Source organism: Anas platyrhynchos, chromosome 2, assembly GCF_047663525.1.
Source record: "Anas platyrhynchos isolate ZD024472 breed Pekin duck chromosome 2, IASCAAS_PekinDuck_T2T, whole genome shotgun sequence".
NCBI classification, from domain to species: domain Eukaryota; kingdom Metazoa; phylum Chordata; class Aves; order Anseriformes; family Anatidae; genus Anas; species Anas platyrhynchos.
Genome location: NC_092588.1, coordinates 74,285,981 through 74,305,833, shown reverse-complemented (window position 1 = coordinate 74,305,833; position 19,853 = coordinate 74,285,981). Strand labels below are relative to the sequence as shown.

Genomic DNA, 19,853 nt, shown 5'->3' with positions numbered 1-19,853 from the left:
GGAAGAAGAAATTCTAAAATAGTCTAAAGCCTAAAAGTCTGAAGTGGCTGTATACCTTTTTGAGACTAACTTCATTTGGACGTCAAATAAAAGTACATAGGCAATAAGTAAAACAAACAAAAGGAAATGATTTTTCACACCATATGCAGTCTAGCTGAAAAAGCTCGCCACAGAACTTGTGAACATCAGAAACTTGCACTGTCTCAAAAAATAGATGAGGCAAATTCATACATGGAAAATTCAAGCACATAAATGCAACAACATCAGTTCTGGTTCATAAAGTAACTGAACCACCAATTTCCTTGTTCTCAGATTATTGGAGAAGTACCACCATATGTATAAGAGTGCATTTTCCATTTCATAGGCGTAAGCTGCTGCCTACCAATAAGATGTTGACCAAATGACCAAAGGACGGTCATTTCCTTTGTGTCAGAGTACTTGTACTTATACTCTTTATTCCTAACAATCTATATTATTTTTTTTTAACAACTTTTCTTTCTGAGGCTATTTATAATTTTTTAAATAAATATTATAATTGTCCTCTAAGACTGTCACCTGGTAGCTTAAATTGTCTCCATGTCTCCTTCCTACCTCTTCAGTTTTTGGTTTGTCTCCTAAATGCTGTTTTCATTCAATTTCCTGACTTTAGCATAGTTCCCTTTTTTAAAGTTAATATTGCTGTTTTTTTTTTTTGTTTGTTTTGTTTTGTTTTCCTTCTCTTTTAACCCTGCAGGGATGCTCACATACAATGCTCAAGGCTAAATGAAGATTTACTGCCTCTGATGGGCTTTCTCTGATTAAATAACTAAGAAGAAACTTGGTTTGAGAACCTGACCCTCGTAAAGTCTTATGTCTGCACTCCTATTCATGTTGTATCAGAACACATAAGAGACTGTGCTTCACAATGGCATTTCCCCAGCCCACAGGAATGCAGCAGAAGCCTCTTGCTAGCATTGTGTTTGCCTAGGGAAAAATACTCTCACCGCCCTGAGCAGTTCTTCATCCTCAATGAGGATAACTGGGATTTGACTTTAGCATTCATATTTTAATGTTTTCAAAAAAGTTTATCCTACTTTGCACTGACTATCTAGAGTGTAGTAGCATGCAAACTGTTTTTCATTTTTGAGGTTTTTACTACATAGCTATTAATGTCTATATACAAAATGGGAGGTGAATAAAGATTGGATAGGACTAGTATATCAGATACAACAATTTACAAGCAATAATCTGAGTAATAATACAAAAGGAATACAGCAGGAGGAATGAACTGATACATTCTCAAAGAGTAAACCAGTCTTGGTTCTGATAGCGTAGAATGTCTCATTGAAAGATTGCACATTAAAAAAAAAAAAAAAGTATTTTAAAAGAAGAAATACTTGAAGAAAGCAGATGCCCTGCTTTTCAGGGACTGAGAGAGGTATGGAAAATGATACCAATTTGTTGGCACACAGAGACACGAAAGAAGGAAGTGGAATGATATTTAAGAATATAAAATGCATTGAGGGCCTTTTACCAGGAATATCTGACAAAGACTACAGATGCCTCAAATGTCAATGACAGAGGAAAAGGAATGCTTTGCAAAATTATTTACAGAATGGCCTTGAGTATTCAAAGTAGAATCATAGAATCATAGAATATCCTGAGTTGGAAGGGACCCTTAAGGATCATCAAGTCCAACTCTTGACACCGCACAGGTCTACCCAAGTTCAGACCATGTGACTAAGTGCACAGTCCAATCTCTTCTTAAATTCAGTCAGGCTCGGTGCAGTGACCACTTCCCTGGGGAGCCTGTTCCAGTGTGCAACCACTCTCTCTGTGAAGAACCCCTTCCTGATGTCCAGCCTAAACTTCCCCTGCCTCAGCTTAACTCCGTTCCCGCGGGTCCTGTCGCTGGTGTTAATGGAGAAAAGGTCTCCTGCCTCTCGACACCCCCTTACGAGGAAGTTGTAGACTGCGATGAGGTCTCCCCTCAGCCTCCTCTTCTCCAGGCTGAACAGGCCCAGTGCCCTCAGCCGTTCCTCGTACGTCTTCCCCTCCAGGCCTTTCACCATCTTCGTAGCCCTCCTCTGGACACTCTCCAACAGTTTCATGTCCTTTTTATACTGTGGTGCCCAGAACTGCACACAGTACTCGAGGTGAGGTCGCACCAGCGCAGAGTAGAGCGGGACAATCACCTCCCTTGACCTACTAGCGATGCCGTGCTTGATGCACCCCAGGACACGGTTGGCCCTCCTGGCTGCCAGGGCACACTGCCGGCTCATATTCAACTTGTTGTCTACCACGACCCCCAGATCCCTCTCTTCTAGGCTGCTCTCCAGCGTCTCATCGCCCAGTCTGTACGTGCAGCCAGGGTTTCCCCGTCCCAGGTGCAGGACCCGGCACTTGCTCTTATTGAACTTCATGCGGTTGGCGATCGCCCAGCTCTCCAACCTATCCAGATGTGATGAATCTGTGAAAAGTCAGCTGCAACTCTTGGCTCTGTCAGATTTCATTACTTCATAAGAGGAAAAGGAAATCCAAAGCAATGGATATAAGTACCAGTGTGCAAGAAAGGCAATGATTAGTTCATTAAAATACACAGCACCCAGGAATACATGTTAGCTGGTAGTAGACAATTCCTATACAGTCAAAACAGTAAGACTACTGAAGAATCTTCAGATGGAAACAGCTGCAACTAAGGCTGGATCTAGAGTCAGAGGGAGGCATGACAAGTTACAAAAGGGCCAAGACAACATACTTCCCTGCAACTCCAGGATACAAGATTTCAGGGATCTTTGCCAACCTCCCAGTAATCAACTACGGGGTGTCAGCCTTGCAGCCATTTTTTTCTTGGACCCTACACAGACATCTAGCTTGTACTAAAATCATTTAAAACAGGAAAGCATTTTAAATTGTAATACTCTGAAGTGCCACGTGTGATTTTCTCACTTTTGGAGTAGAAAGAGTTACAATACTGCAGATTTCGACTAGATTTCGGTTGCACGGAGTGAGTAGAAAGATCTTGTCTTTGAGGATCTTCTGCATCTCAATTAAGTGCTAGCTGGTTTATGTAGCTACCTTCAAGTTTGAAAAATGGGGTGGTGACAGATTGATTAAACAGGCAAGTCAGCTCCAGTCTAGCACTGGTAGAGATCAGAATGGATTTAATCATTGATTCTATCTGACCTCCAGGAGTCTGATTTTTAAACAAACATTCAGAATTGCAAAGGTGAAAGAGCAGTACTACACCGCATTTCAAGGTCCTCTGAAATGCCAAGCTGAACTTCACAAGAAACAATTCTGCCAAAGCGCTTTAACATTACAGAAAACCATCTGAACCAACTGGTGAAAGCATGAAAACAAAATATCAGAGATCTAAAAAACATGGCCTCCAAGTCACGATGGAAGAAACTGTGCTTGTTTTCTCTATCAAAGAGGTACCCCAGGGGAGAGGGGGCGATAATCTTCAGGTGTGAAGGCTGTGAAGAGTAAGGGAATGGACCTCATTCACATCCTCTGTCAGTTACATTCAGTCCCAGGTTGCATTATGGGAAGATTTTAATTAAAGATATTATCAAAGATGAGAACTGACAGCAACACATCACCTAGAGAGGGTGCAGAATCTCCAGATTTTGAAGAACTGGTTAGGCAGATATCTGTTGGGAATGATTCAAGTATACTTGATCCTGCCACCTAGAAAGGAGAAAGATTAAACACCTCTTCACATTCGAGATTTCTTTTTCTGCACTTCACAAAAACATTCTGAAGTTGGAATGAAACCTTCAACTAAGTCATATTTTAAGAACAGACCTAATAGATTGTATTGCACTGTTCTGCTTCTGTTCATGAAAATTGGTTGAGCATTTCATTATAAACAAATCCCTCTTTTTAAAGGGAACAAATTAAGTTCACAAATTGGTTTCAGTAAATATGTAAGAACTGAATGTAAAGTGGTAAATCCTTAAAACTATGCATCCTAGTTTTCTCTCTCATTTTTCCACCCTTGCTTTATGTTTTTGAACCTTGTTCATCAGAAAACACATTGGAACTGGAGGAGGCTGGAAAGAATTTAGCAGTGGCTTTGGTACTGCTTTAGAAGAAAAGTGTCAGATTTCAGTGAAATAAGGGAATACATGGAGTGGAAGTTCAGGGAGGGTGTTTACTTTCACCACTACAGCATTTTTAAAAAGTTAAGCCAATTTTTATCACAATGTAAAATTTTCTTTCAGCTATGATCATATAGAAAGCTTCTTCTCAAACAGAGCTACATCAAGAGCTAAAGCAGCTGCAATTTTTGAGTTTGCTTCCTTTATTACTGCATCTGCTCCCAACCAGATTATTTTTTTCTAATAAAAGTACATTTGTTGATGATAAGGACAACTGTTCACATGATAATTTAGATTTATACAAACACACAATGTAGTGTTGCTACTCAACATTCTGGTTTAAAAAAAATAGTACAGTAGCACAGATTGAATGGGTTACAATCCAACAAACTGACAGATTTCAAAGTGCAGTTTACAGAGCACATTTATGTGAATATTTTGAGTAGCATGTCTGAAATATAACTGGTTTCCATAAAGACATTTTGTAGTCTGGAAGAATAAACAAACTTACTGTTACTAGCAGGAAACTACATGGCTCAGTGTCCTTACTCTTTGAGTGGTGTTTCAGGTATGTATAGGCTCAAGCACCTGAGGTTGGACAGGCACCTTTTAGCCCTAACAATAACAGTTTTGACCTGCCCATGTTACCCGCCCTTCCCTGCCATATAAATTAGGTACATTTCTCTCAACCTGAAAGATTCTTGATTTAAAATAAAGGAAAAAAAATTACAAAAATGTAAAGTGTGGCTCTGAGAATCAGGAGGGCACACAGGCCATGAACACAATTCCTAGAAAAAACAAATACTCGTAGTATGTCATTTGAGTAAGCATCCCTGTGGACATCACACACAGGATTCAAATCAACACCTCAAAAAGAAGAGTAGTCTGGCCACCTACATGGTGGCTACTGTTTGACAGGTATTATGGTATTTTCATGTCTCTGTATATGTCTTTGGCTTTCCTTGAATGACTCTCACCAAGTTAAGATAGAGGTTGCACAGCTAGAAAAGAGTCCTTTGCAGCTAGAAGTTGTCAATCAGGAGTGAGCAGTCACAAATAAACATCCTCCCAGTGACCTTCACAGGAAATAGAGCTGTTACCTGAGATCTACAAAACGATTTTGAGAATGTTTGTTTCTTCTGTCTAGAAGAGGGGATTAGATACAAGACCTAAGTCAAAGCACAATTCATTTGAAGATGAGCTGATGGAGCACCATATAAGAAATGTTAGTTTCCCTAATTGCAAGGGCAGGCTGTTTCATACAGGAATGTAAGTTGGGGTGTGCAAGACCCAGAGAGCAAGGCAGGCAAGCCTCAAGACCTCACCAACAAAGAACTAGAAGTCTTGTCAGTAAGTCGGGATGAAGATCGTCTCTGGAGATGGTAAGCAGGGTAAGCCACAGTCCAATGATCTCCAGCCAAGTACATTGTGGCATGCACCCCTGAGCACGAGCCCTGATGTCAAGTCTGTGGGTCAGGGACTGAATCAACAAGGCAGGTGGTACAGGTGTCACTGAACTGCAGTCGCATTGTAGGTAGCCCAACCTGGCTGAGGCTCCACCAAAGATGAGCATCAGCAGAAAAGCTGCTCCTGAGTGAAGGAGGGAGACCCTGCTACAGCTTCTTACATCTTTCTTCCTAATTATTATTAGCAATCTTGCCTTGCAAGCAACCAGCTCAACTCCTAGAGCATTGTGGAGTGGGCTTCTAAACTTGACATCTACCACTTGGAATGGGTTTTTTGTTTCACATACTTGGAAATCATGTATTTTTAGAGAGGTGTTTCCTACAGTCTCAAGCCCTTTGCATTCAGGGAGAAGCTAAAAAAAAAAAAAAAGAGTTGGGAGAGAAGAGGAGAATACCATAGAATGGGAAAGTTGACTGTCTGACAATGTGGAAATGTGGAAATGGTAAGAACTAACATCTAACTAGGCTGCTGACAAGAAAATGGACTTCTGAAAAATGTTCCAATGTAGCCAAATTGGGAAGAAGACCTTAGGACAGTGAACACTCCTTACCTTGTATGATGTGTTAACAAAACAGCAGGGAGGAGGAGTACAGTGGTACATGGCTCTAAAATGTTCCCAGCTTAACTTGTTTAGCATACATGCACTGCCAATGTGAACATTTGTATAGACAGTCAGATGAGGAACAAAAATTATTCAGAAGTGACCTAAAGAATTATATGACTATTAGCAATGCTAGGAAAATACATAAATATCTGTGAGCAGCAATACACAGTGTATTTAAAATATCCAAAGGATACTAATTCAGAATCAAAGCACCTATTTACTATATGGAGGCCTGTACATCAGAAAGCAATAATTCTGTGAAGAATACTGAGTTCATGATACCTAGCCCAATAAGCAGAATCTGCCAGCATACTGCTGCTGCTAACAAGGCCAACGTGACCCACAGACTTGTAAAAAGACTTATTTCACAGACCTTTACTTCTTCATCGGATATTCATTGAGAACATTATTGGTAACAGTGTGTTCAGATATGCTTGCTATAAAAATGATATAAGGAAATAAGAATTAGTTCAATAAAAAGGCAAAAGAATAATCAGATGCCTGGAACTTCCTATTAGAGCTTAGCGTTCTCTATTTGTAATATTATGAGAATGTCTGTGACATGACCGAGATGTTCAGTAGGTGAAAAAAAGATTGGAATAGGCCTTCTGGTTAACAGAATCTGTGTATGGTTACTATAGGTACAATATCATGTAATCCCTATTTGTAGGGCAGATTTTATTCAATGAAGAGAGATGAAGAATGACATGACAAGGAAGGTAAGGACAAAGGGATCCAGCCGAACTTAAACAACTTGTAGCTGAAAATAAAATGTCAATTTAAAAAATGAGGCAGTTAATTATGGGAATAATTAACAATTGAAAACTTTGGACTCACTGTCAAAAGATATTCTGTTTTTGAAAAAGAACTACATTTTAGCTATTAATTTTAGTTTTCATGATGTGGCTGACAAAATTGCAGGTGGCATGACAAAAATTAACATCTGCCTGCCAGCTGTATATTTCATCAGAATTATTGGGATATCTATGAAAATGTGGCAATTAGTATCTGCTTAAACTACAGATTTTGCTTTAAAATAAAACAAAGCAGCATGACTCATTGGTTTATCTGAGTATGTTAGATGTTATAAATTACTGCAGATCTACCCACTGAGAGAAGCTGCTGAGATCTCATCTACTTTACTGCAAAATATTAAGGGACCTTTTCTCTCTATGAAGTCCCGAGGAAGGAAAAAAAAACATTACATGCAGGGACTGCAGTCTCTCTATTGACCTGTGCAGTAGATACTTATCCAAAATGTTTGCTAAGCCTTTCATTTCAAAATGGTGGACATTATGAGGGTCTTCCTATGGCTTCCAGTGATGATCTCTCTCCCCTTAACAATGACACATACATTCCCTCCAGTGAAAGGCACATTTCAAACCATGGCAAGCATATCTATCTACAAAAGGGATCTCTCATAGGACCTACAAACAATTTAGCAAAGCAAAAATCTGAAAGCTGCACACCCAATGGATCTTTGGAGTTTTCTGGAGTTTAGGTGAAGGGGTAAAGTGAAAAAGTGCAGGTGGAGGGCCAGGATTCCCGCTCAACAGGACAGAAGCCTCTAAGCAATTTTTGAAACACTGAAGATTATGAAAGAATAGCTCCAGGCCTTAAAACAAGATGCAGGTTGCTAATGTAGTACATCATCGATTTGCAGGCAAAGAATCAAGTATCTTTTCTGCCTCAAAAAAGCCCTGGTCAGCAAGGCATATATATGAAGCCTGTATACTTTCTATCACTACCTTTGCTATTGTCTTTTGATCTACAAGTCATGGTCATGACACAAAAGTAAAGCACTGTAACTGACTTGGATAATAAAAGCCTGGAGTGCCTTATTTGTCAGACTGTGCTGTACAAAGGATGTTCCACAGTCACTTTTTGAGACTCAGAAGTCATGGTGAGCAGGAAATCTTTTTTCCAGTAACTGTTACATTTATTGACAAGCCTACTGTCTGAGACCTTTTTTTTCCAAAATCACAGCAGTGTGTTTAGCACTAAGAAAGCATGAATTTAACCAACAAGTACCATGAGCAGGAATCAAATAAGGGGTAAAAAAAAGGCAATTGCTGCCCCACAAACTGAAAGCTTCCTAATAAACGTATTGAAATGTTTGCAGCAGTAAAGAGGGAGGATGAATCCAGCGGATGGAGGGGGATGGGAAGTACAGCCAGGAAATATTATAATTCTGTGCTATATGCAAAGCTATGCAAAATAAATGCATTAATTTTAATGCCTTCTAGGTGCCTCTCACAGCACTACCATCTTCTTTGCCATAAATGACAGATACTTGTTTGGTAATGCTTGTTATTACCAGATACAGAATGTACTAAACTTAAGCGCTTCACCCTAAAAGAAGATATAAAATTGCGTTCTTATTTCCATTTTCCTTGTTGAATGACAGAAGGCAGAATGAACCAGGCTATACTGAGATGTCTCCAAGTACAACTGAAGTGAATGAACAGTATAGTCACTATTAAAGCAGAGTAAATGTCAGGGATACATTTACAGTGCACGTAATGATGCTATTAACAGAATTAGGCTATTTAAAGAAGTGGAAAAATCTTTGGGGTAATCCAGCAGCTACTGCACAGTCACTATGAATGATGGTTAAAGTTTCACTTGTTCTACTACCATTACCAGGAAAACCCTAATTATTCTCTATCCTTTCCATGTATTTAAATACACTTCCCCCCCCCCACCCCAAAATATTCAGAAATTAAATATATGTTCCAGAGATTGAAACAAACATTGTTCCATCGTAGTCACTACTTTCCTGACAAAGCAATCCCTAACAATATTTTGATAACTCAAGACTTTGCTGTGAAGAGCTGAAAAGCAGGTTGTCTAGCTCTGACGAACTGGGCTTCATAAATAAATCTTTGTAAATAAACTGTAAGAAAACAGTGGTCAATAGGGACAAGCTCAAAGTATCATTCTGGATACACCTTTTTATCAGAACTTGTCCAGCTCAGACCAGTAACAACTCCTTTTAAAAACAAACAAACAAAAAAAAAAACACCCTATTACCCTATTTCAAAGACCTTTGTTGATGTCTAAAGCCAAAAATAATATTGAACCACCGACAATGATAAAACAGAATTAAAAGAATGTCATTCCAAAATGATTAAACTGTGAGGCTGTTATGTACACATCCATTTTTCTGACAGACCTATTAAAGCAAAGGTGCATGTGATAGTGATTTTTGAATGAAATAGTTTAAAAATGCTCTTCCACATCAGATTACAGTTACAGAATATAGAAGCATAAAAGGGAAAGTATTAATACTTACAATAACTGAAGTTATTCTCCCTATTACCACTTTTGCTAAATCAAGCTTCCTGCTTTGTCGTACGATGCTAATGCTAACTTTCACATGGTATTTTACCTCTTTCACACAATACAGTAAACCATAATCACCATTATAATGTCCATGAAACACATTATAGGGGTCATAAACAGAAATAACAGTACTAAACAGCTACTGTAGGATGAGAAGAGTAACTGCAATGGAAAATGCAGAAAGGTATCACAAATATTATATAGTCATTTTATTTAGTCACTGTATAGTTATTATTTTCAACAATAAGCTACTGATGTGCCCTATAAAAGTATGTTATTAGCCATTTGAAATTTATCAGTGAAATGTGCTTTCTAAAACATGACATAGCTCAAAACAAACTAAGACAGATGGACCCATCAAAATTCAGTGCCCGAAGCAGGTTCATAAATTTGTATTTTGGACCCTGAACAAGTGACCCACTTTTTGCCAGTCTGCATTAAAAAATTCTGTATCTAAAGATTTTATGCACAAAACCATTAAGTTTAAACCTACCAGTGTGTACATTAATTTAAATTTATCAATGTGTACTGATTTCCTATTTAAAAATATGGATCACATGAAATGACTTAGCATGAAAACAGTAAAGAAGCAATTCTGAAATGTAGAGTCAGAAGTACTTTTCAGTCTCCAGTTGAAGACCAGGAATCTATTCAAATACTTTTTTTAAACCAAGTTTTGGATTTTCTGTTGAAATATTGAACCTTACCTTTGAGGAAAATTAATTGCAGACTCAAAAATAATTAGAAAACATTCTTCTAATCATAATAACATCATGCTTATTTAATCCATTTCAATTCTGAATAATACTTCTTCAGAGACTGGGAAATATAAACTTAATGAAGTAGCAATGGGTACAGATATGCCCTATGCAATTTTCAAATCACTTCACTTTTGACAACAAACATACACTTCTTGCAAAATTACTACTATTCTCATCAACAAGTTGGAATAAAAATGGATACATATTTCTTGTGTTACTCTTCAGTAAGCAAGAGTCAGAAACCTGGAAGAATTTTGTCAATACCCAATAGGATTTTTTATACAGACACCATTCATTTGCCATTATACGATATGATGCAAGGAGACACGTCATTTGTCTCTATTTGAAATCACAACATTCATGCATTTTTCAACATTCAGAAAAACATTAAGAAAACTAGAGGCTCATGGACAGAGCAGGTTGGAAGGGACCTCAGGACTATAGATCCTTTGGATCATACCTTAATCCAAACAGATCTAAGTTCAGTAATAGATGAAGAGCTCAAGGCCTCTGTAGCCCAGAAAACACACTTTTTACCACAACGTTACAAGCCCTGTATTTCACACACCATCTTTAGACTTCTCTGAGCACTTCTTGGCCTGATTTTAGCAGAGACAGTCATGGCTCAGTGGGCAGGGGCCTGCTGCCTCCCACGTGCCAGATTTGCTCCAGGAGGGCACGGGGCAGGGTCTGGCACCCCTGCACAGCTTTCTGCTCAAGTAACATCGGTATCATTCACCTCAGGACCCTGAGGGGCACATGAAGTGTCACACTCAAAATCTTGTTTATGGGCAACTGGGAAACAGTTTGTGTGTGTAACTATTTATCTATCAATCCATCCTGAGGCCTTGCGGGCGCAGTACAAATCACATGGCCTGACACTAGCAGTAGCCATCCTGCATTGCTGGGCAGCATGTCTACTCAAGGCTGAGGACAACAGCAGAGAAAAAAGGAAGACATTGGAAGGTTTACTTCATAACAGTTTTAGTTGTTTACACTTTTCCGAGTTAATTAGATTATTTGGACTGTAACTGTTACAATTATTGTAACTGAAATACTGATAATAATTATATTTTCACTAGATTGTTACGACTTTAATTAGACTCAGAATATATTCTGTGCTCTGTATTCTCAGCGTGCTCCCTTTTGCTCACAATAGTTGAGGCCTAACAATTGGTGCAGTTGAGTCCTGAAGATCTAGCATGCCCAGGGAAGCTGTGGATGCCCCATCCCTGGAGGTGTTCAAGGCCAGGTTGGATGGGGCTTTGGGTAACCTGGTCTGGTGGGACGTGTCCTGCCCATGGCAGAGGGTTCGAACTGGGTGGTCTTTAAAGTCCCTTTCAACCCAAGCCATTCTCTAAAGAAAGAAAGCCAGGAAGCCCTCAGAAAAACTGTGCTATGTTCCTGAAAATATGAATAGTTTACATTTTAAAAATGCATTAATTGAACTTACAAGAATCCACATTTTATAATATTAACTCCAAATTTCAAATGTTTCTGTTTTTCACTAATGGCCTCAAATCTCAAAAATGCATCAGGTCTTTCTGTTTTGGATTCATTTTAAAACAATTTCGGAAGCATTGCAGTGCTGGTAATGAATGGTTCACCATGTTTCAGTGAAAAAATTAAAATGCCATTCAATGGTTTAAAATCTCATTCATTTTCATCTGCTACCTGAGTGTTGTTTCCAAAACCATCATTATACTGCCTCCTTTTTAAAGATAACATTTTAGAGAACCCACTGAACACCAACACCTTACAAACATCTCTCTGCTCTGTTGTAAGAACTTCTTAGACTATTCCTATGCCTTATAACACAAAGCACCAGAAGAAAGAGAGAAGAGCAATTATGTTAACTACTTGTCAGCATCAAGATCTTGTACTCAGTGTTAGTGAGTCATTACCCCTACAAACTGTCAGCCAGGCTGTATCAGTGAGACAAATAATGTTATGAGAGGCTATTTTAAATATGTATCTTGACATAAGGTTGCAAGTCTACAGAGGTCAGAATAGTTTCACAATTCCTTTTATGTACACTTTAAAGTTAGAAAAGCTGTGTGAGAAACACCAAAGCAGGCATCCAAAATAACTCCTTTTGCCACAGGAGTTTGAAACGGATTCTTACAACACTAATGGGATTAAAAAAGAAAAAAAAAAAAAACATACAAAAAAACAGTTCATAAAAGTCATGGCTCATAATACACAAACATCTAAACATATACACTTGTAAGCAAGCAGCACATATTATACCAGGCAAACTGAAACCAAGCCTAATGATTACATCTATGCGATAAATCATATGAAATTGTGAAGGGCTTGAGCACATTCATAGGCCTTAACAGCCTCACCTGGGCCTCCAGACACCACCTCTGCCCATGGGCCTAGAAGCCCCATTTCAGCTCAGCCCTGGGTCTTCAGCCCTGCCTGAGTTATATATATATATATATATATATACATACATATATATACATACATATATATATATATATATATATATTATATATACACACACCCCTGTTTCACCATATGTTAAGGTGTTAGTCTCCCTTGAAAACACTGAATTCAGTGTTTCTATTGAGTTCTTTAGAATAATTGTTGAGTGGTAATTCAATATACATATCTACTAATATAATAAAAATGGTGTTCACAGAAAGGTTATTCAGTTATTCAAAGACAAAGAAAACAATTGAAAAGCAACAGCCAACTATGTCTGGATGGCTCTATTCTCAAACAAATTAGGAGGAAATTAATGGAGTAATTTGGAATATGAATGGTACCCATGAGTGCAAACTTGATCTAGAGCTCTAAGCATTTAGAAGCACATCCTACACTCTGCACTTGTGTAAAAGTAGCTCTGCACTTGTGTAAAAGTGGTGCTTCTCGATGAATTATTTTGTGTGTGTGTGAAAAATATATGGTTTCAAGGGTTAGACTACAACCTTTCACAGGCTAATAAAGGTTTTGATCAAACCCAATGTTTTTTAATATGCACCTGCTCCTTGTGTTTCAATGTATCTCTATCCTCTATAAATAGTCATCAATATTATCGACTTGCTACCTGAATACTAACAATGGGGATGATCATCTTAGCAAACAAACAGTATTAAAAGACAGACTGAAGCACATCCACTTCTGGGCTAAAGCTTGCAGACACAGAAGCACATCACCCTGGAGAAGAGTTCTTCTCAAATTAATCCTCATTTACCTTTTCACATTTAAATATCTGGCATTTGTAAGTGTTATCACGAGGATATGCTTCCCCTTGTCTTTTTAGCTGCAAAAAATGTGGCATGGGTGAAGATGCATGTTACAAGGTTGAGAGGATAAAGGCTGAAGAAATCTACGTAAGATCAGATGATCCAGTTGTTTATCAGAGGTCAGAAAAATCATTAACATTCATTGAATACTTTGCTTACTTCAGTTTAATTAGTCATTGATCCATCTGTTATTAGCAACAAAAATGTCTAAATGCAGACCTACAATGCACTGAAGTGTGTACATCCCTTAATTAATTTGATATATTTATCAGTGGGCTCTATTCTCTGACCCTTGACAGTTCATAGAAGTTTCAGTCTGGTGACCTTGAGAGCAAAATACACCTATCTTCTTTACTACTTGATGAACTAATTTGTATTTCAAATTCTCTTAAATGAAACACCTATCTGTCAGGATGATAGGCACAGTAAAGAAGTTGCAAAGAGACAAAGAACTATATAAAGCAATCAGAGAAGCCTTTTATTCAGCTGCTACAATAAATGACAGATAGTCTCATTATGCAATTCCCCTAGCTCTTCTTAACATACCTGACCCCTAGAACTATATCACATGATTCATCAGTATTGTAGTTTCAAATACTTTTCAAAAACAGTGCAGTGATATCTTCTGGCAATGATTTTACAGTACCAACCTTGGGCATGAAGAACTGATGATTCCCAAAGCATACAAGTACATCACACAGCTCATCCAATGAGGACAACAAAAAACAAAAACAATCTATATAGCATTTCCGCTTCCCTTTTAACAAAATACTTTCATAAAATAAACAGAAGAAGAAAGAAAGAAGAATAAGAAGAAAACATGTATATGATGACACAAATAAACATAATGCCATCTTATATTCAGATGGAAATTGTGCAAAACCCCATAGAAAAGATTTGTATATTTCATCAAATCACTTTTACTAAATTCAGTAAGTGTTCCTGCACTGACAAACATGATCATACAGTGACAAATAGGGAGGTGATAGTGTGAAAACATCAAAACAGACCCAAACATGAGTGTGACTTTACCTGTTGCCGCTTCTCAAATTCCAACTTGATACGGGATTTGATGCAGTTGCATGTGTCCTGATACGTCTGCTGCAGTGCCAGTTCCATGAGGTGTTTGTGGTATGCTCCTGCCAAGTTTCCACAGATGAAAATGATTACATTTGCCAATATCTAGGGGGTTAAAAAAAATGTGTCAAGGAACTTATTTAAATTAACAGATTACAGTCCTAACCTGCAATGAAAGAATGCTGAAGCAATTACATATTTTGCTTTTGTTTGACTCGTAGCCAAGGCTCACCTTTCAAAAAGCGTTCACAATCAGTGGAAAAGCAATTCTATTTCCATTTAGGATGAAATAAGAACAATAATGAACAATATTTGCCTATTCTATGAGGTATACACTTCCCAAAAAATAAATTCAGCTCATGTTCTGCATCCACTGTTGAGTATTATTTAGGTGGGAGCATGATCTACTGCTGTAAAATGATAGTTACAGCTCCTAGAAACAACACCAGAAGCCACATGATTGTCAACTTCTTCTGGAAATACATTTTCTTTTACAGTGACATATGATTAAAGGGTAAAAAGACACTAATGTCAACATCCAGATTTGCATTTTATCTCACCCTGACCCACAACCACCTGTCAGTCAGCTATAAACATCAACATTGCTGAGGCTGAGCAACATTTACGTTGCAAGAGGTAACATCTCTCCTCTAGAATACGCTTTTAGCTACTGTCAAAACACCACATTTGCCTAAAACACAAAGCTAAATCTATAAAATTTACTTTCAAGCTTGCAGTATCAGATGCTCGATGTATACGACAGTACGTGAACGTGAGAAATAAGTTTGCTTAAAATCAGGATAAAAATAGTTTAAATGTAACATTTCTTCTGAATTGGGTGCAAAAGAGATGACTGCAGAACAGCTTTTGAACTCAAAACAGTTTTATATTTCATTTTAAATCATCACTGCTTGATTCTGCTTTGATGCCAGTAACGTCATGGTGCTCTCAGCAGACATGGATTAGTGAACAAAGAACTTGTGAGAGATTACAGCAGAAAGGTAGTGTGTACAAACTGACAGTCACAGCTGGTTTTTGAAATGAAATTGTTAAATGAGAACAAATGCCTGAAAATAAAGATCACCGGGCATAGAAAATTCTCAGATATGCAGTGGAAAGGTTTTTGCCACAAAGTGTAAACTGATGTTAATCAAAATCAATTATCAATGCTGCCATGAAGTGTCACAGAATCAGAGAATGGTTTAGGTTGACATAGACCTCTGGAGGTCAATCTGGTCCAATTCTCCCCCTCCCTGCTCAAGCAGGCCCAGCTAGGGTAGGTTTCCCAGGACCATGCCCAGTTGATTTTTGGAGATCTCCATGACCTCTCTGGGCAACCTGTGCCAGTGCTCAGCCATCTGCACAGAAAAAAAACATTTCCAGATGTTCAGAGGGAGCCTCTTATATTTCAGCTTGGGCCCACTGGCTCTTGTCTGGGCAGTAGGTACCACTGAAAAGAGCCTGGCTCCATCTCCTTTATATACCCTCTCTTCAAGTATTTACCTACACTGATATTTTGCCTGAAGCCTCCTCTTCTCCAGGCTGAACCATCCCAGCTCTCTCAGCCTCTCCTTATAGGAGAGCTAGTTGCTCCAGTCCCTTAACATCTTGGTAGCTCTCCATTGGACTCTTCCCAGTATATCTAGTTCTCTCTGGGGGGCATCACTGGACAGAGTACTCCAGGTGCAGCCTTACAAATCTCTATGTCCAGATAGCTCTTCAAAAGCTGCACATGAACTTGCTAAATGTACTGTCCAGATTCATAAAGTAATTGACTACTGCAAAACTTCAGGAATACAACCAACCAAAATTAAAAAATATACTGAGATAGCTAGATGGAGGAGTAAATTATGAGTATCATCTTCACAGCCATAGAAAAAAACAGATTACAGTTTTATGACTGAACCAGCTGAAGTGAGAAAATAGATGGAAACAAGTGACTGACAGGCAAGGAAGCTAATTAACTAGGCTTTTCAGATTCTCAATGGGATAATTCAGCCCACATGAAGCTCTGTGCTGGCTTCCAGCACCTGAATTAGGCTGCTCAAAGCCTATTGCCATACTTAGTGTAGATGTAACACGTAAGAATGTAAGTGAATATGTAGATTGAAACTGTGTTCAACATATCGTTAATTCCTGTGGCTAGCATGGAGTTCATTCAGAAATGTGTCACTAAGCTATTGACTCAGAAAGAAATTTCCAGGAAAAGGATTAAATGGTTTCTAACTCAGACCAACAGCTGTTTTATCTGTGCTGCTTGAACAAGTATTTCTGTTTTTGTCAATAAGAGTTATTGAATGAAACACAATTGGCTATAAAACTTTTAATGGAAAATACAAATACTTCTGAGATTCTCTTCTCCTAAATCTTGATTTATTTTTTCCTGAACAGCAGTCCAGTTTCAACACATGGGGTGAAGATAAGCACCATCCAAGCTTTGCTGTAAATTCTCGTATGCATCATCACGGAAAGAACAAATTCAAATTTTTTCAGACCAAGGGAAACTTAACCAAGCTTGCCACTTCCTAATCTAGTGTTCTAATCAGCATGTAATTGTATACAAATTCCTCCTGTCTTTCTGTCAGGCACCTGCTCCCAGAAGACTCCATGCTCTGCATCATTTCATTCATTGGAATGAAATCCTGAGTCAGAGTAGACTTCTGCCTTGTCTCTAGGCTATGACCCTACAAGCCCATTTCTCTTCCTCTATTTCCCTCCCCACCCAGCAGATCTGTTTCAGAGAATAAAAGAAGATGATGTGGCTTTTCTGGTGGGAAACGCTCTTCATTTTGCGATGAAAGCTCTTATCAACTGTGCAGAAAAAGCTGTAATCAAAAGCCTGTATAACAGAATTAAGGGGTACCTTAATAGCCTAAGTAACATGGTTTGGGCTCTGGCTCCTGTCAAGTTGGACAAGACTGAGACTAGACTAAAAAAGGTATAACCTCCAATGGTAACTCACCAGCATAAAAAGCATAGGATGACCTTAAAGACAGTACTGCATGAACACAGTTGAACTCCCTTACAAACAATGTATGGAGGGAAAAAACAAACAGTAATATTGATAAACTCTAGAAACCTCCCACTCAATTTTCCAGATAGAAATACTGAGTCATACAGCAGTTCTCTATACAGGCAGTGGAGATGCAAGTACATCTCCTTGGCCACCTGGATCCCTTTACATATATACATTAACTGTACACTGTAGCAAGGTTTTCTGCTTAATCAATACCTAAATTCAATGTCTACAAAATGTGATCTAAATATGAATAAAAAAAAATAATGCAAGGAACACCAAGGGACCACTGAGAAGCATCTCTAAATATTCCAAGTACTACCCCACACTTCTAGTCACTCAAGGACGCCTGATTGACCATGCCTGATCTCTCCCTTCTTTTGATCTACAGAAGATCTACAGAACACTGTGTGCACTTCCAGGCAATACAGCATTTTATGAATTGTATTTTTGCATTCAGGCAGATGTGTTTTTTAGTACCAGTGAAGATAAAATGGTCTGATGTCTAGTGCTTAACTAACAAAATAGATTATATTTAAAAGCAAATGAAGACAAAGTTAAGTAGCTATGACTAATTTCTCAAGAGAGCTGTAAAGTTAACTGAGTTGCTCAGAAAAAGCAGTCTACTGCATAGATTGCACTTTAATGCAATTTCCTAGTTCAGTTGATGAAAGCTACCTACAAATGTATGTGTATGCAAGGAAGTACTATGCTACATATAAGTAAACAAGTTAAAATATAGGCTGATTCTGAACTGAAAGACAACTCAGTTCAGTAACTTAGTAACTGTATTCAAATAAAAATCAATGCTCTCTACAGAGTTCACCTAACTGGAAAGCCACCAGTTTATGTTATTGCATTTCTTTTTTCTGAGATACTCTTTGGATATTTACTGCAGTTCTTGGATGAACAGAATTTTCACCAAAACAAAAACAAAAACAAAAAAAAAATCTTTTAAAGTCTAAGCCCAGCTTTCTTCTCAACAAGAAAGCTAAGGAAATGAAAGGTGAGGAGTGGACAAGAAAGGCTATAATTTATAATGTCTGCATAGACGTTAATGGGAGTAAAAAAGAAAATCTTGTATCACTGCCAAGGTGCAATTTCTCTGGCTCTGCAAAGATGAATAGTCTCTCTTCCCATTGGGCCTCTCTTTTGATGGTCTGTGGTGTGACTAGCCAAGCTAGGAAACAATTCTATATTTCTTTGGAATCTTTAAGGTTTTAAGTTCAGGGAAAATTCAGTTAGAAAGAACAACACTGTACAGTTAATACAGTTAAAAGAAATTGAAAAACAGCATTTTAAAAAGGATATGCTCAGCCATAGTGTAAATTACTAACTTGCATGGCCACCATATACTATGCATAATACAATTATTTTAGTAATGTATTAGAAGGTTCTCCAGCTTTTGCATACAACAGTCTTGCCCAGGGAACTCTGCGTAGTCGTATTTCATGTTTCCACACCTAGAAATGTGTGAAGTTGGAGTTCCAATGCTTTAATACATTTAATTTCCAGCAATAGTATAGCTGCATGATAGCTAAAGTGACAGATGATGGAAATGCAAAGAGATTATTTGCCCATACAGCAACTGCCCTTTCAAAAACAAGCAGTTTTGAGAGTAGAAAAATAAATGAAGTCTGGATTCCTACAGGAATCCTTTTACCCCTTTATTTCCTTATTTATGAAATAATTCCAACTCCTCACACAGGCCAGTGGCTGCTATAACTGGCCTAGAACTACTGATCTATTGATCCAGTGCTGCCTGGTCACGCTTGGTAACAACTGTCATCTTCCTACATTGGTCTTAGCAAGAACTCTAATTCAGGCAAGGTCTCTGGCATGACAAAGTTCACATTTTTCATACAGGAATGTAGTGTTCCTTCCGATTTCTGTTTCTGCTTCAGAGATGATGGTGGAAGTTTATGGATTAAAGTTATTTGGGTGCAGAACTAGACAGATTGAAGAGCAGACAGAATATGGACAATTGCATACATTCCCTTAGGAAGCAAGAGTAAAAATTCTTAGATGACTGACTTATTTAGTACTCTGAAAGGTAAAAGGTATTTAAATCCTCACGAAACACAGTAAGAACATACTACAGATGAACGAAATAAACAAAATCAAGTACCCTCAGATACTTTACACTAAATAGAACCTCAAATATTTTTCATAAAAATCTGTAAATAGAAAAACTGCAATTCTATGAGAAATATCCCAATTACAAAAAAAGCTAGGATTTCA

The 19,853-nt window shown here is 38.0% G+C and overlaps 1 protein-coding gene across 1 annotated transcript in view; it reads right to left on the bottom strand.

Annotated features, from left to right (window-relative positions):
* The window catches only part of ADCY2 (adenylate cyclase 2), a 206,976-nt gene that overhangs the window by 96,573 nt on the left and 90,550 nt on the right, over nucleotides 1-19,853 (bottom strand). The window contains exon 4 of the mRNA XM_038175758.2: nucleotides 14,552-14,701. Within this exon, the coding sequence (XP_038031686.1) occupies nucleotides 14,552-14,701 (150 nt within the window). The remainder of the gene's footprint in view (nucleotides 1-14,551; nucleotides 14,702-19,853) is intronic.